Source organism: Python bivittatus, unplaced genomic scaffold (assembly GCF_059951505.1).
Source record: "Python bivittatus isolate LINGU-HERP-01145 unplaced genomic scaffold, Pbiv_v1 ctg000590_np1212, whole genome shotgun sequence".
NCBI classification, from domain to species: domain Eukaryota; kingdom Metazoa; phylum Chordata; class Lepidosauria; order Squamata; family Pythonidae; genus Python; species Python bivittatus.
The window spans coordinates 27417934-27434825 of record NW_028277086.1 but is presented as its reverse complement, the minus strand read 5'-3'; the positions used below and the strand labels follow the sequence as shown (position 1 = coordinate 27434825).

The 16892-nt window shown below is 35.7% G+C and overlaps 1 protein-coding gene across 8 annotated transcripts in view; it reads left to right on the top strand.

Annotated features, from left to right (window-relative positions):
- The window catches only part of RALYL (RALY RNA binding protein like), a 232244-nt gene extending 220733 nt beyond the window's left edge, over positions 1–11511 (top strand). For all 8 annotated transcript variants that reach the window (XM_088149165.1, XM_088149162.1, XM_088149160.1 and 5 more), the window contains one exon: positions 8254–11511. In XM_088149165.1, the coding sequence (XP_088005291.1) occupies positions 8254–8271 (18 nt within the window). In that variant the 3' untranslated portion in view covers positions 8272–11511. The remainder of the gene's footprint in view (positions 1–8253) is intronic.
- Positions 11512–16892: the final 5381 nt, after the last annotated feature.

The following is a 16892-nucleotide window of genomic DNA, read 5'->3' as shown; positions in this document are numbered from 1 at the left end:
CAGTTATCAGGGACAGAATCTGCAGCAAGGGACTGCTGCTATTAGCCTCATTGTCATTGTCCTGCCTAAAGTGCCTTTGTCTTTGCCCTGCATTATCTCTGATTTGCCATAGGCTAGAGGGCGGCAGTACTTTACAGCAACCACTATCTGAAGGCTTGCAATAGCCTTAATAGCAAAGTTAATGCCCATCATATCTGCACTACTAGAACTAGCTTGCGTTTCAGTTTCAGATGGGGCAAGTTAAAGTATGATGGCTTTATGTCAAGTCATCAAAACAAAGCAATCGATAAATCTACTTGGGCATAACTCTGCTGGATTGTGGCAAAATTCACTTTCAATTAATGCGTTAGGTTGACAGCTGTTTCAAGGGTTTATAGCCAGCTGGAATGTACAACAAATTATTTCCTGAAGATAATGGGATGAAATTTGAAATCAGTTTTGTGTTTGATTTAACATACATATTTTTGTAAGTGTCCCTGTGTTTCTGAAGCTAACCGTCAAGAAAATGTGTGGCCTTATTGTTATTTCTTTTGTCTTGCAGCCATTCTGGATTAAAATAGAGTTCACTTCCTTTCTCACTCTTCTCCATCCTGTACACAGACGTAAGCGGGGGGGGGGGAGGGGGAGATTTGGACTGACACCAGTGCAACATTGATATCATTCCATAGAAAGGGATGGGAAAAGGAGTGACACCCTCATTTCTCAGGGTCTCATTTAAAAAAAAAACCTACAATGAGAGAACTGGGTTCCTCTGCTATAGCAAGAGAGTGCACTGCCTGAAAAGATTTCTTTCCCTGTACTTATAAAATAAGAGGGCCAGCTCTATGAAACTAAGAAGCATAGCTGTAAAAGAAATTGCCATGCAAGTAGTTAATCTTTTTAAAAAAGGAAGAAAGCTGTCTACTTTTTCTTCGATTTGTTTTCTTCTCATTATTTAATTTTAAAAAAAACATTTTAAGAGATGTTTAAAGAGATCTCCCACACAAATCTCCTCTGTATTTTTTTTTTCAAAGAGGCATCTACTTGTTCTCCCTATGACAAGGTTAGTTATATTCTTTCTCAAGTATTGTGTAGTAACAGTTCTCTTCACAGCTTGGCATCTTCCAGATGTGTCTTTACTACAAATGCCTACTGGCTGGGAAATCTAGGAGCTGCAGTCCCAACACATCTGGAAAATGCAGGTTGTTAAAGACAATGCTGAGCTACATGGCCTTCAAAAAAGAGATCTATTTTTTAAATATGTAACTCAGGTTGAGATTGTCTAAATCCTTGGATATTAAAACAGATGTTTTCAAAATTCAGTAGTCATATGTACAAATAACTTCAGTAGGACACTCTGAGCTTCCTGTTATCTGGCTACTCCAAGTAGATTGTTTGTCATTATAGATATAGACTCTGTAACATATCAGAAGACATTTGGGAATAAGGCATATTCATGACTATAATAAAGCTCATAAGATGCACATTCTTTTAAAAGAGGTGCTTTGCAATGTATGGGAAACCATACAAAGCACTTTTCTTTGAATCGGGAAAGCAGCTGTGTTTTTTCCAAAGTTCCTATGGCTGATTTGGAAAAAAACTGCTCTTAGCTGTCTCTGCATCTGTGCACATACACCACTATTTTGCTTTACTTTTCTTGCATGCAGAGTCAGAAAGGAGAACTTGCAAAGCAGCTGGGTGAACCAGGGAAAAGAGGTGGCTGCTGTTTAGATTCAAAGATTTAAATGCTTCCTATGCCCTCCTGAACATTTTAAAGCACCTCTTTCTAAGGATTTGCATACTGGACAACTCTTTAGTTGAGCTCTTCAGAGCACAGAGGTCTGGGGCATCCTCAAATTGGAGTCAGAAAGCATTTAAAGGTCAGATGTCAGGTTCTTAACAGCTTCATATTAATATTGCAGATTGTATTATACCATACAGTATTCAAGAAAACATGGAAAAGTTACTGTTTCTGTAACAGAAGTTATTTCCAGGAAATATTTCTTGGAAAATGTTTTAGCTAAACTATAGTTTGTACAATGTTGTATGATGCAATTCTTCAGTTGTTTTGCCAAAAAAAAAAGGACCTTCCTTCCATGTATGTCTTGCTGCTGATTATTAGCCTTCCCTTAGCCTGGGTTCCCCCCAAAACAGGAGCATTTCTCCAGTTTCTGTCTTGCCCTGTGCTAAATAATGGAACGAAGCAAGCAAAATGAAGCTGGGTGAATTCTCTCATGGAATTCAGGAGTTTGCCTTTGTGACTAGAGGGTAGGAGGGTGTCACTACCCAATGTGAACAAAGCGTAGAAGGTAGTACCGTATAAAACTATCACATTAGCAATTTCTAAAGTGCCATTTCATTTTGTTCTTGCATAAACAGAAATGCAATTCTGTGATGTCAAAGAAAGGTTTGCAGGATAGTTAAAGTAATTGTTTGGAATGATATCCAACAGAATATTATTGATACTCTATTAATGTAGTATGTGTGACTATAGTCACATTTTTTTACGTGTCAGAGTGCCTGAGGTTTAGCAGATAATTGATGTCTTTGTGTAATATAAAAAGGACATTTGATGAATTATTCGACAGCATTAGGATATTTTCAATCAAAGGGAGAATCCTACTGAAAGGATCGATGTAATAGATAATATTCATGTACTATATGTAATAATTATGAGTTACATCTTTGTGGATATCAGTGCCTAAGTAAAATATTCATTATTCATTTATATACAAATACTACAGAGAAGTTCCATATTCTAAAATAAAAGTTTGAATAAAACAAAGATAATATAAACTAGAAGAAAAAAAGAAAAAGAAGAAATGCAAGAAAAAGAAAGAAAAAATGTGTAAAAATCCCTTCCCTCCCCCACCAAGAAAGCAACTTCCCATCCTCATCATGGCAAATATAAACAATTCCCTGATCTCTTCACTCCTTTTAGCTAACAAATATAAAATTCTTCATCCCGTAACCCATTTCTTAACAATAGGCAAATCAAATAAGTAACCTCTTCTTCATTCCAGTTACCAGCAAAAGATCCAAACAAAGCTCTAAGATTTTAACATTAATTAACATATATAAAACTTAACATTCCACATCTCAATTCTTAATTATAACAAAATCCCATTTAAAAGGCATAAAATGGTCCCAATATCCTAATATAAACAAAATTTTTAAAAACCCAAGTTTAACATGACAAAAAGAGACAATTTCTCCTTTACAAAAAACAAACTCCAATACACAACATTCCAAATAACAACTTATCCCTGTCCGCAACTCCAACAATGAAGGTCCCGGACATTTATGGCGTGCCACATACAAGCGCCCAGAAGTTTACGGCATGCAGCATACGTACACGTGGTTGGACTTATGAACAAAATGGACCTATGAACAGCCTCTTGGAACATAACCTGTTCATAAGTAGAGGGCTGTCTCTATTATAAAATTAGGATTACATAAAGTAAGTATAGGGGAAAAGACTTTTACATCATATTAAATGTAAGCAGATCTAGTACACCACATTTTTCTAATTAAGATATCAATAAATCCAGAAAGAACCAGCCAGAATAACATCCCATTTTATCCCTGGTTGAATAAACTGACTTGATAGTCCTTTTTATTTCTATACAGGGCAGTCTTTCTCTGTAATCCATTCAGATGACTGTTGATCCTTGTTACAATTTTTTTAGCATTTTAGTCTTTTTTGTAAATCCAACAAAAGGAAATTATTCCAATTGTTTGGAATTCCAATTCCAATTTGGGATTATCATCTTTATTTCCTTCTTGTTTTTTAAAACCTCATCCAGTTTTCTCTCTATATCTGGTGAAAGATTCTTATTCAAAATTTCATTCATATTTTCCTCAAGTAAATTTTGCTGCATATCTTGTTCTGTAACAACTTCATCTAGAAACAAACTGTTCTCAGAAAGGCACAACATAGCTGATGCAGGTCTCTACGCAGTTCTTCAAAGATGTCTCTAAATGCCATTATAAGTTGCTTGCCTTATAACTTCAATCTCAAAAACAATTTTTCTTTCCCAAAGAAATACATTCATTAAAAAAAAAAAATAGTAATTTCAGAGTCTTAATATTCTAAGTCCAAAGCTCCAACATTTTCTGAGCCCTTAAAACTTTCTGTAGCCAAAACCTTGTCTTACTTTTTGGTGTTTATTTTAAGTTCTTAAAGATTATAAAAAATAGATTTACATATTCTTATATTGAGGATTGAAAACACTCACTCACCCGGTATTTCCAGCCTTGTCACCCTGCAGGCTTCAGTTAATAGGCTATTAGAAGGTAGTTAGCAAGGGAAATGTATGAATTTAGTGTCCTTTGAAAAGGCTCCGTCTGCAGCTTGAGCAATTACAGAGAATTCCCCCATTTCCTGATTCCCCCCCCCTTTGATCACTGTCTTGTAGTCTCATGTCTCTCTCTTTGATCCAGAGAGGATCGTAGAAGCCAATCTGCTTCAGCTCCCTTGTAAAATGCTGTAAATGTCACTTGTTGGTAGAGCTGTCTTCAGTCCGCCATCTTCCCCTGGAAGCCCAGAAGTTCCATATTCTAAATGTAGTTCATCAGAAGGGAAATCACTTTTCTTTGAATAAGACATCAGCAACCCAATTCTTCTATTTCGGGTTCAATGTATGTAACTGACTAAGCCGCATTTCCAGCACTGTCAATAGTACCTTTTAAGGATGAATTAAACACTTGAAAGCTTGAGAGAGCTGTTTGATAAATACACTATCCAGCCCCAGTTGAAGGATTGTGTATTCTATGTTTAAAAAACAAAACAAAAATGAAAACATATGAGAGGAAAAGTTTTTAATTCGTTTTTTGAAAAGTGAAAAAAAAAAATGCTTGCTCTCATAACAGCCTGAGGTATTTCAGTTCCAAAGAAACTTTATCATATAATAATTCAAAACTCTTTAGGGTGGCTGGAGCTTGTGATCTCACCAGTATTTTGGATATGATGTTGTAAATAATAGCGTTGTTCAAGAATTTGAGAATAAGTGTTTCTGTCACTTTGAGTACACCTGAATTTTGAAAACTGTTGAAAAAATAGCACAGCAAAGGTGAAATGCTACATAGGAGTAACACCTACTGAATTCAATCAGATTTATGCCTGAATATCATGGAACTGCAGATGAGTATATTGTTTTCTCCCAGTTTTAATGGTTTTGTGCAGACCTTTTCTATATATGTATCAAATATATCTTTTCCCAGAACTGTATGGCAGGTGCAGGAAAAAATGCAGTTGCCATACACAATTTGTATAACCATAAAGGTGGAATGATTCTGTCTGCTTGTTGTTCTGAAAATGTGTTCAACTGTGAATTAAATGAATTCGCCTTCCTGTGTGGAACTATTGTTAGAGTAATTCAAACTCATGGTCTGAGACCCACTGCTGTAATTTTTTTTCACTGGGTAAATATCAATAGAACCAATTTTTTAAATCAATTTTTGAGCACTTGGAAAGTATTGTGGTGTTGGACTTTCTGAAGGTATCACATTTCTAATAAACTATAACTGCTAAAAAATTGTTACAAAAATGAAAATCAAACTTTCTGTGCTTGATATAGCCAGTATTGCACTCAACTACAGTAGAATATTGTCTCCATTTTGTATAAATGAACTGACAAACAAATTGTCAACTCATTTATTTCAGCTGTCCTTTACTCTGGAAAAGACTTTTCAGGCATAATGCTGGATTTAATTGCTTTCTTCTCATGTTCAAAACCCCTCTATTTTTTTTAATGAATATAATGAACTTGAAATCTTTCCCCACCATTCAGTACCTTTCTGTTATAAAATTTATTTGTTCTCATATGAATACTTAGCTTTTCACTCAGGAACAGCTTTTCCTGGATGAAAGAATTAGGCTACATCATATTTTGCATAAAAATTACAAGCAAAGCCCCAGTACATGGATTCATCAAAAACCCCTAGTCGGGTTTCAGTGGCCCAAGATTTGTGCAGTGGCCCACAACTATCAATATCTGTCAACTTTCATAGCTAACTGGAACTATTGTTTCTTCTGGGTGAATATCACAAGGCATCTCTCTAACTGCACATTGGCAAGAAATGGTTTGGACCTTTCATCCAGCTACGAACTCTCATCGTGACCAGAGTCTCAAGGAAAAACTAGGATTAATCCGCCTGAGACCATGTTCTGTCATTCATTCCTCTTAAATAAATTGTCAATTCTCCACACATTGGAGCGTTAAACTGCATGGTCTTCATGCAGTTCTGAATCCTGAAAAGTTAGGTTTTTCAGTTGTGAAAGAAGTTTACACAAGTAAAGTAGGGTGTCCACACAGACAGTTTCCATCTCATGAAGGGTTACTTGTGTGGTCATCTCTTTCTCTAACTTTACAAAGAGAGAATATCAAAATAGGACTAGAGTCTCATCTTCTTCAGATCTGCCTGAAGTGTCAGTAGAGTGATGGCACAGCTTAAACCAGCCTTGCTTCCTAAGTTATTTTATGTGATTGTCCCATCCAGTCAAGTTTGCCATATTGAGCAAAAGGTTCTGCCAAGGGTTCTTCTCATATTTTTTTGAACAGAACTTTTCCCCATGATTACAGATCCTGTAAATAAAACTGTATTCAGATTTTATCATTCCCAACTGCCAGAAAGCCAATAATTAATTTTAAACAGTTTAGATGAAAGGAATGAATTAAAAAATAGATGTTTCAAGTTTACCATGCCTTTAGAAAGTTGGAGGCTGGCATACAGTGATGAAACTTAAGCATAAATTTAATGAAGAAAATTTGTCTACTCTTAGGGCCTCCAGATGTGTTGGAGTCCTGCTTCTATCATTTGTATCGTTCATTTTGCTGTTTGAGATTGCTGGGAATGTTAGTATGAATTTACTGGAGAGCTTTAGACTGAGAATGTTGCTAATAATGGCATTACCAGTCATACTGTTTGTCATCTTTTGATACGAACTTCCTTTCCATTTCATTAAAATAAGTCTGAGACCATTGCAAATTGTCCTTTCTGCTTGTTATTGAGATTCTCATTGCCCATCTCAGTTCTTAAGTAACAGCAAAGCAGGAATCTTTCGACATAGATGATTTACAATGCTCTTAATCATAACACAAGGAAGCTTTTCAGTACTCATAATGAGCTAAGAACATATCTTCAGTAATCTCTGGCTTTTGATTTTTATATAATAGAAGAAAAGTCAAGCAAGAGAACAAGGAAAAACAAAAAATAAAAACTCTGCAAGATGAGAGAGTACACTGCTTTTATTCTCAGAAGAGCTATAGAGCTAATTAACCATCTTCTGGGCTGCCTCTGATGCAGGAGAGAAACTGAAGGAGGAGAAAATATGCCTCTTCTAGGCTATTCTGTCAGTCTGGTACTAAAAATAATGGAAAGGATTTGCAGATAAGAGTTTTCAAAGTGACCTTGTTTATAAGAATTGTATGAAAGTAGTTCTACAGACTTGTTGACCTTTACACAACATGTAGAAAATATTGATACCTCTAATGACATGACCCTATCACTACCCTTCAAAGATTACTTGGTCAGTCTGTGCCATGATTGAACAGGAACCTAATTTCTGCACTTCCATTTTGTTCTTCACAGAGTACTTTAAGAAACAGAGAGGTTTTGTATAGCTGTTGAACTTAAAGTACTTTGACATTGGTAATTAATGGTCAAGTGTTTATCACCCAGGCAATCCATTAGTGCAGTAGTTCCCAACCTTTTCTATGCCCCACACCCCTAGGAAATGTTTGATGAATGTTCACACCCCCTACAAAAGTAGTATCATATTTGAAGATGAAGAAGTCTAATTTCTAATGTGGGTGAACAAATTGAACTTAAAAAAAATAAGCTTTTAACTCAGTGCATAAAATTGTCACATCCCCTGAAACTCCATCTTGCATCTCCTGGGGCTGCAGGCACCCCAGGTTGGGAACCCCTGCATTAGTGTCACTGTGTAGATGAACCAGATTAGGAAAATGGGTCAAATTTCTATTTATTTTTAATTTGGAACAAGAATAAGAAACTTCACAGCTTTGCATCATTAAGAGCACTTGGCTATATAGTCAGTGCTGAAGAAAGACTGGAGAATTATAAGTTCTTGCATGGCTCATATCAATTCAGGTGAGTAAATTTGCATTGGAGAAAGGGTTAATATTTATCATGCCACAATACTGATCCAAGTGAACTGCTTTCTATAAAATAAAAATTGTCATATTAATTTCATCTGTCATTATATCTTCTTCAAAATGTTTTCAAACACAACTATATTTTATGTTATAGTTTTTACAGATCAAATGAACACAATCCTTTTGGAAGCTGAGAAGATAATTCATAGACTTCCCTGTGTGAAAATGTAAACTACAGTTTCTTGTCAGCTCAAAGCATCTTTGACTCAATTTGTATGAAGAGCTGAATTTCCTTTTGGAAATGGACATCACCATTCACAGCTTAGAAATTCCATTTCTTATGTGTTTAAAACTACACAATTGTCATATTTTTATGGTTTAGACTGTAAATGTGTTTCTCCTGGCTAATCACTGGTATTTTTTTTTTAAATTTTGATGTCAGATAGCCAATGACTTGTATGATAATATGAAGGACATATTTAAAATGAAAGAAATACTGTACACAAATGTATATTTGTAAAAGCTATTTTTATGATTAGCATGTTTTATGGTTCATCATATTTACAGTCAGGTGATATTGCACTTAAATGTTTACAGCATAATGAAAAGAGATCATCAAAGATTTATGAGCCAATATATATTTTAATTATTTTTATTCCTGTTTTAAAGCAAATACATACATTAGTGGGGTTATAGAAAAGGACAAATTAATAATTTGTCTTTGAAGTTTTTTCAGTGCATCATCACACTAAAATGGATATAATTTGCATATGTTCTGTGCACAGTTTCCAGTGATATCAATAGAAAACAATCATTAATGTCAATATACCCCAACCCTTATCTTGCTACTCTTAGCTTCAGATAAGCACATTTTGGATAGGATATAGATCAGTATGGTTCAAAACTCTCTTAATCCTTCTATGAGTGTTGCCATGTTGTAAAGTTGGCATGTTTGATGCATATCTGCTTTCTATTCCACTGAATTGCCTTTATTTGAGCTCTTCACTCACATGACTGGAGGTTCTGGTTTTAACCAATTTTAACCTGACAGACAGGCAGACAGACAGGTGCATCAATTTGTCTGGGGTTAATTTGCCAAATGATGGGAGTGCTGTCCCATACAGTAGCCCAACAGTGAAGTACCATAGATACATCATCTCTTTCCTCTCAATAACATACAAAAGGTATTCCAATTGCCCTTGTTTTTCACTCTTGCTCACAGAATGAGGTTTGAAACTGGATTGTTTCCACAAATGAGTCCACATTAATCAGTTTTATGATTCTAGGTAAGCTGATCCCCTCCCTCCTTCCCCCCCCCCTCAAAATACCCTTATGAATTTATCTACACTCAATCCTCGTTATACGCAGGGGTTACGTTCTTGAAAAATGGAAATGGAAACCATGGTTATTGAAGCATTGTTCCTAGTGCTGTCACGTGACCTGTTATCAGAACAATGTAGAGACTTTTTTCTCTACAGCGCATGGCCACATTGAGACCACATATGAAGAAAAATGGGTTACACTTTTATAGAAGTGTATAAGCAAATCCACAGAAGCAGAATGCATGGATAACGATTGAGTGTATATGAATAGCACATATGCACAAATACATTTACTTTCTTCAGCAGCTGCTGCTTCTGAAGTGGAAGAACTGATGTCTTGGCAATTCTGAAAACAAAAGTGGCTCGTAGTTTCTTAGTTCAGCTGTAAGTCACAGCAGAGACAAGATACCAAACTTTTATGTAAGGGTATTCTTCGGCAACTTAATTTGTAGAACAGCATTACCAAATTCAGGTGCCTTTCCGAGGGCCCAGAGGAATTGTCAGACCTTCAATAACATCTACATTTATAGTGAAATGGAAGATGCATATGGCTGTGGCAAGGCAAGGCAAACTGTGTGTGTTCACTGAATGGGTGCGTGCCCCTTCCCCAAAACCTCTTCAAAGGGCTTGAAGGCTATTGCTTAGTATTTTTACAAATACTTCTTCAGTCTTCATTTAGGAAGCACGGCTTTCATGAATTTATTGCTACATCATTTTACATGTACAATTCATGAATTATCCAGAGCGAGAGATCAATTGTACAGTGCCTCAGTTGCTTGCATGTGACTCCTACAATTTGCATCCATAAAGATTCAGGCAGGAATATGCAGTATGCTACCTGTAAAGCAGCTTTGAATACAGTATCCCCAGATTAAAAGGTGCAGGAAAAGAACAGCCTGTTGCTCAGTTAAATCTGTGAATAATATGTGAAGCTGCCATCTGCTAAATCAAAGCATCAGTTCATGTAACCAGGTATTGTCTGCCCTTACTGGCTGTGGCCTTGGGCAGAGGACTATTGCCTAAGATCCTTTTGACCACAGACGCCAGAAACTCAACTGGAACTTTCTGTATGCAAAGCACATGGTCTATTTGAACATATAGCTCCTTCATGTGTTCTCCTGTCTGTTGCATTATTACAATGTTTTCATAAAGGCAGTCTATTTTTAGTATAAATTCTTTTTTCCTAAGCCCATGCAGTGATTATAAAAAGTAATCAAGAGGAGGAGGAAAATATGCAGGGCTTGATTCAGCATCCTTTTGCTGGAAGCACTGCACCCACATATCTTTGCACACAAGACAAATTAATCCAGAAAGGAGATGGAATGTTGATATCTATTACAATAGGGACATTTCCCCCTCTTTTTGAATGTATGCATTAAGTGGTATTGCATTTTTGGTTTACAACAATTCTTCTAAGGAATGGGAACAGATTCTTAAGACCATGGAAAGTATTACTTGTATAAAATATACCATTGGGCAATTTGATTTGGAAGGAGTTCTTCAGAACATGAAACAGTGAAAACACAGCTGCTTTAATGAGTCACAGAGAGGTGCTGGTTTCAGCTCCCACAAATTCCACAATACTTCATTTGAACTAAGTCCGAAACATGGCACACCCATAAGGTAACTCTACAGCCATTTTTAAAAGCCATGGTGGTTTTAAATAATAGGACAGAATTTTTATTTGCATTCATCCTCTGAACATATTGGTTCTGTGTCAACATTCAATGCAATTTTGTTCCAAATGCTGTAACATAAATTTTACATTCCTGTAAATAAATATTTTCCTCTGATTAATGCATTAATTCTCTTTAGTGGTTCCTCCTGAAAAATATTAGTGGTGGAAGTTAACGAGGACCCGAAATAACTTCAGGCTGACTTCCAATACACATACTGACCAGGTGTAAACTCTGTTAAGTACAATGGCATTTATTCCTGAGTAAACATCCATAAGTATATGGATTTCTGAAACTGTTGATAAAAAATGATGCTAATGATCAAAATGATAGAATCTTCTCTAGGCTATAAATCAGTTGAAAAGTGACTGTAGATCTGTGCTGACATCTGGGGTGTTATCTAAGTTAGGAAACAACCTTTCTGATGATAATCTGTCATGATAGCCCTTCAATATCAGGAATACTGTATCAAAGTAATTAACAAGCAGGACATCTCAACACATCTTTTAGAAAGCTGTATTATTTCAACTAAGCTAAAAAAAACAGTGAGTGACAACAGCAGCAATAAGACAATTCTCATTTTTTTCAGCACTGTAAACCATTAACATTTCAAGTAAGATTTACCTTTCTTCTCACATTGATATGACAAATTCAGGAATGCGCTCTCTAAATAATACCATTTAACTGAAGTTAAATGAAACCAGGCATTTTGGAGTGTATGACTAACAAAAATAATCTTCCATATAAAAGATTCCTCTTAGGCGGGATGGCAATTCTTGATTAAAAAAGGGAAGCAAAGGGGGTCCTGGTTGCTGTACTCAGAGAACTGAAGATATAAGGAGAAATAACTTGATATATGTCTTGAGAAAGCAAGAGTGAATAGAGGTTTTTTTTAAAAAAATTATTTAACTTTTCCCTCTTTAATATTGCTGATAGGATGTCCAGTTAAGCAATTTTAAACAGTTTGAAAGGCTTTATTAGTGAAAAGACATGAGCCACAATCCTAAACTCTGGCCAAATTCTACTAGAACTACCCAGGAAAATCACAGCTGCTTTAAGAAGTTGCAGATAGATCCTACATTCATGTCTCCTGACCGGATTGCTCCAAAGTACCTTTTTGCCTTTGAATCCAAAGTACTGTACAGCTGTCCTGACTAGCACACATAATTTCTCAATTCGATATAATGCTTCAAATTGATTACACATTTTTCACGTTCTGCATAAGAAACAAATGATAATTTCCCAAGCTCATGAATAAAATGACTAGTGAATAATTCTTAAAAGGAAACAGCTGGGCTTAGAAGCCATGTTTCTGATTTGTAGCCCTGCTACTTTAAGAAACAGCCCCCCCTCCAAAAAGCAGTCATTTGTCATGAATGTGTGGCCTTCCAGATGTTGGATGACTATTACTACTTTTCACTGGCCAAGCTGACTAAGTCTATGAGGGATACAACAAGATCTGAGGGGAAGTTCATTGCCTACACAAGATATGGACATTTAGTACATGTCAGGATGTTCCATTCTATGCTGGAAACTGGTGTTTAATCAGAAATAGTTGGATTACAGTTGCAACATCTTTGATCACAATAAGCTTGGGGAAGCCAGTAAGTTTGGAGTCAGCATCTGGAAATCCACAGGTTCCCTAACCCTTAACTAGCACTGCGGCTGGTAAAATAATCTGAGATGAAAGACATAGAAGAAAGCTTCCTATGCTCTTGTAGCACTTGCCTGCAACCTTTAAAGCAGCTGCATTTTTTCTCCAGGACAAGGGCTCAGCAGTTTAAATCCTGTATAAATTAGGACTGTACAATGCTTTGGATTCAAAGGCCAAAAAAAATGCTTCAAGTGCATCTTTTTCCTGGGATCAATGCTGAAGCAAGCAGCTATACAATCCCAGGAAAAGTTATGGCTGCTTTAAGAAGTTGCATACAGATGCTCTCTGAAGTACATAAAGTGGTGAGAATGGATAGGATTTGTGTTTTGAGATCATAGCGTTTTTGTTCTTCGTAAAGCCTTGTTATGACATATTCTTTTTAACTGAATTTTTGTTATTGAGCTGGCTTTGTTTAACTTAGAATTCATTTTATATTTCTATCAAAGGCTATCTTAGGAAAATGAGCTCTTCTATTTTTTATATTAAGTATATATACAATGTTTGTGTAAACCCCAAAGGCATTCAAGGTTTGAAGAGAAATGTCCTGTTCCAAATCTGGCCCATAACTAGATTCTTTAGTCAGAGACCTAAATAGGTCACCCCCCAACTTTGTGATTACACTGTGATTTCATTAAAAAAATATTGGTTTTGGTTCTGGAACTGATTAAAATTTCACCATTAATTGTCCTGCATAACAAATATACTGTGATAGAAAATAAAAAAGTCACACTGAAAAAAAGATTGTTTTCATAATCAACAAAAAATACAAGAAATACTATACACCTTAAAATATTTATTTATTTATTTTTATTTATTTTATTTTATTTTATTATTCAATTTATATGCCACCCATCTCCCCCAGATGTTATCCCTAAATATTTTCTAGTATGACACATAGTTACTTACTTTTATGTTGGAACAGATGTAAGGATTGAGGAACATTTACTGATTTATGGTAGTTTTGTAACATAGTACAGAAATGTTGGTCAGAAATCCTAATAGAGATAGGACTGATAAGAAAACAACCTATAAAACAAATGCAACTACTGGGACTTCTAAAATTATTAGTGTACAGAATAAATATTTAAGATGCAAAACATTTTTATTATTATTAATAGCAGTAAGAGACATTATAGCCCAATACAGGAAGTATGTGAGGAAGGTTTCTTGAAAGATCTAGTTCAAGAGAATTTAGATGTTGGAAGGAAATTAAGACCATTAGAAAAATACAAGGGAAACAATGCAGATTTGTAAGATTTTATCCCTTTCTCAAAGAGCCCAAGTATAAGATATCTACCATCTAAGAATTTCAAAACTCTGGGAAAAGATCGAGATAGATTAGATAGTTAGACAGATACCAGATATTTCTCTTCTGAAACTATATGAGAAAAATGTATTATGAGCATATATCTATTAATGGATTAGAAAATAAAATGAAAAAATGTTTAAAAATGAAAAGATGACTTTAAAAATGAAATCTGATAGAAATGGAAAAAATGATGTACACAAAATGTTTGTGCCTCTACTTTTTGTTGTATATTGGAAGATGAGAGGTCAGAGGACACTCTGTGAGAGTGTAACACAGGGCCACAAAGTTTAGACCGGTCCTTGCTAACCCGTCAGATAGATCTATTCATGCTATCTGCACATTGAAGAAGCACAGAAAAAGTTCTGTATACATGCCAACCCTTGGAAGAATTTCTTCTATGTATATAAGGCAGTATACTCATGGTGCGCCATCCCCAAAGCACTGACAACAGAAAGTATGGCTACTGCAGGGAAGAAGACAAGTCCACATCCTGAACAGAAATAAAAGATAAGCAGCTGCAGAGACTACAGATAAAAGAAAGCTCATATTCCACAATAAAAAAAACTGTTGTCATGTAATTTCAACCCCACTGTCACCTGTATGAGGGGAGATTCTTATGTAAACCACCTGGAGCTCTTGGAAAAGAAGCTGAATATATGCTCAGTGCATGTTTGCTGTTTTCATTAAAGATAGAAAGACTGGATGCTAACTTACTCCAGTATCTTAAATCATCACTTTTTCTTCTGTAGGAACACGTAGGTACATGGTTTTCACCAGAACAGATTAAACTCTTCAGATCTTCAGCACTCTAACTTCTGCTTTGGGTTATGTGATGAAGTGTTCAAATAAAGACATATGTAATACGTTGAGAGAATTTTACATATCATTATATTCTTTGTGGAATAGCTTCATAATCACAGGTGAACTTCCATGTATAACTGCACATTTTCTAATTTCTTTATAGATAAATGTGGTTATTCACTTTATCCCAAGTGCAAGAAAGATAATGTGTTTGATTCAGAGTCATATTTAGAGAAGATCCAATGAAATCTATTTAAATTATTCCTTGACCCAAACTCCTAATAATCTGAGTGATTTTTCTCTCTTTCCCTTCATTCCACCATGTGTGTATGTGTATATATACACACACACACATACTGTACATTCCAAATTCATGAATCTTATAATCAATATATCATATCAAGAAGCATAGCATGTTGGGTCCAGCAAGCATTGTTACTTAAGGAAATAATTCAGAGGCCAAGGATTTGGGGAACCCAAAGTAGGTTTTGACAGCAAACTTGATAAAATCAATTGCACTGATTTCAAGCATGAGTAGCCTTTTAGAGCCTTTTAGAGCTGGCTATTTCTTCCTTTCTCTGCTTATCTGCACATTTATGTCAAATTTTCACTTTCTTTTTAAGTACAAAATCCACCAAGCAGAAAAATGGCACACTTCCCTTGTCACAAATTTGATACTGGTCTTGTGGCAAATTTATTAGGAGCTTTGCTTTTGGTGATTTGTAACATGGTATATAAGAGCAGCAGATCAATAGCTTTAGAAGAAATGAGGTGGAAGAAAAGGAGCCATGTAATTGCACATGGATCGTTTTGACAAGAAAATTCTATCCAATAGTTCTGTCAGATACAAAGTTCACCCGCTGTTGAACAGCAATTTCAAAAAAAAAAAAAATTGCAATCCACCAGGGCAGAAAGAATCATTCTACTGCAAAAGTGAAACAAAATTTTTGAAATGTCTATAATTGCCATTGGAGCAGGCCTGGAGGGCAGGATGAGGATTTATTTTCAAAACATAAAATATTGTTGCATGTTAATTAATTGCTTTGCTTCATCTAGTGAACCTTGAGATTAGTAAAAATTTGAGCTAGCACAGTATCACTGTAGCAGATGGGGGTTGCAGTCATGTGGTGCTACTCCTGAGCAAGACTTACTGTTGGAGCAATAAAATATCCAGTGCAGCATTTCAGTGGAAGAGACTGATCAAGAAAAAAATGGCTAGGTTCATATACAGCACTAAGCCAAGGGATCCCAACCTGTAGTCCAATAACCTTCACTGGTCCAGAGGAATAATACTGGTACTTCCTTGCACAGGTGCCAAATCAATTTTTTTAAATGTTAAACATTTTTTATCACTTGCATAATTTTAGTTGGTAAGAAAATCTTGTGATATTTGACAATGTTCTGTTATTCCTGACCATTTTTTTTTACATACATACATACATACATACATATATTTATAATTCATCTGTGCTATGGATCATACAAGTACTGCACTGTTGACCTCTGGCTTATGTGGGAATTGTTAAAAGCACTTCATGACAATGTAGTGGCCTGCATAAAATAAAACAAGGCAGGAACTGTTGTGCTAAACTGTACTTTGTTATAAGTATGTATCATTGAATTAACCACAATTTTCTAGGTTTACATATCCCATCATATCCCTACAGAATAGGCCTAGCTACTTGGGGTATGGCCTGTCTCCTACAGTATCTACTCATCCCGTGCCCTCCAACAAAGTTGGCTTGCTTTAGATCCCATTGATTAAGCAATGGGATCTAGGAGGCCCTGGGAGGTGGACTTCTCTGTTGCTACACTTGCCCTTTGGAATAGCATCCTTGCGGAGATTCACTTTGCCCATCTTCAGGTACTCCTTAAAAACCTGGCTCTTTCCCCAGGCTTTGGGTTAATACGGATGTGTCTCTTTAAGCTGGAGGCAGGTGTGGGTGAATACTTTTTTTCTCTCTTTGAAAGGTTGTTTTATAGATGTTTGGGGGAGTTTTTATGGAATTGCTGTTCTTTTACATTTGGGAA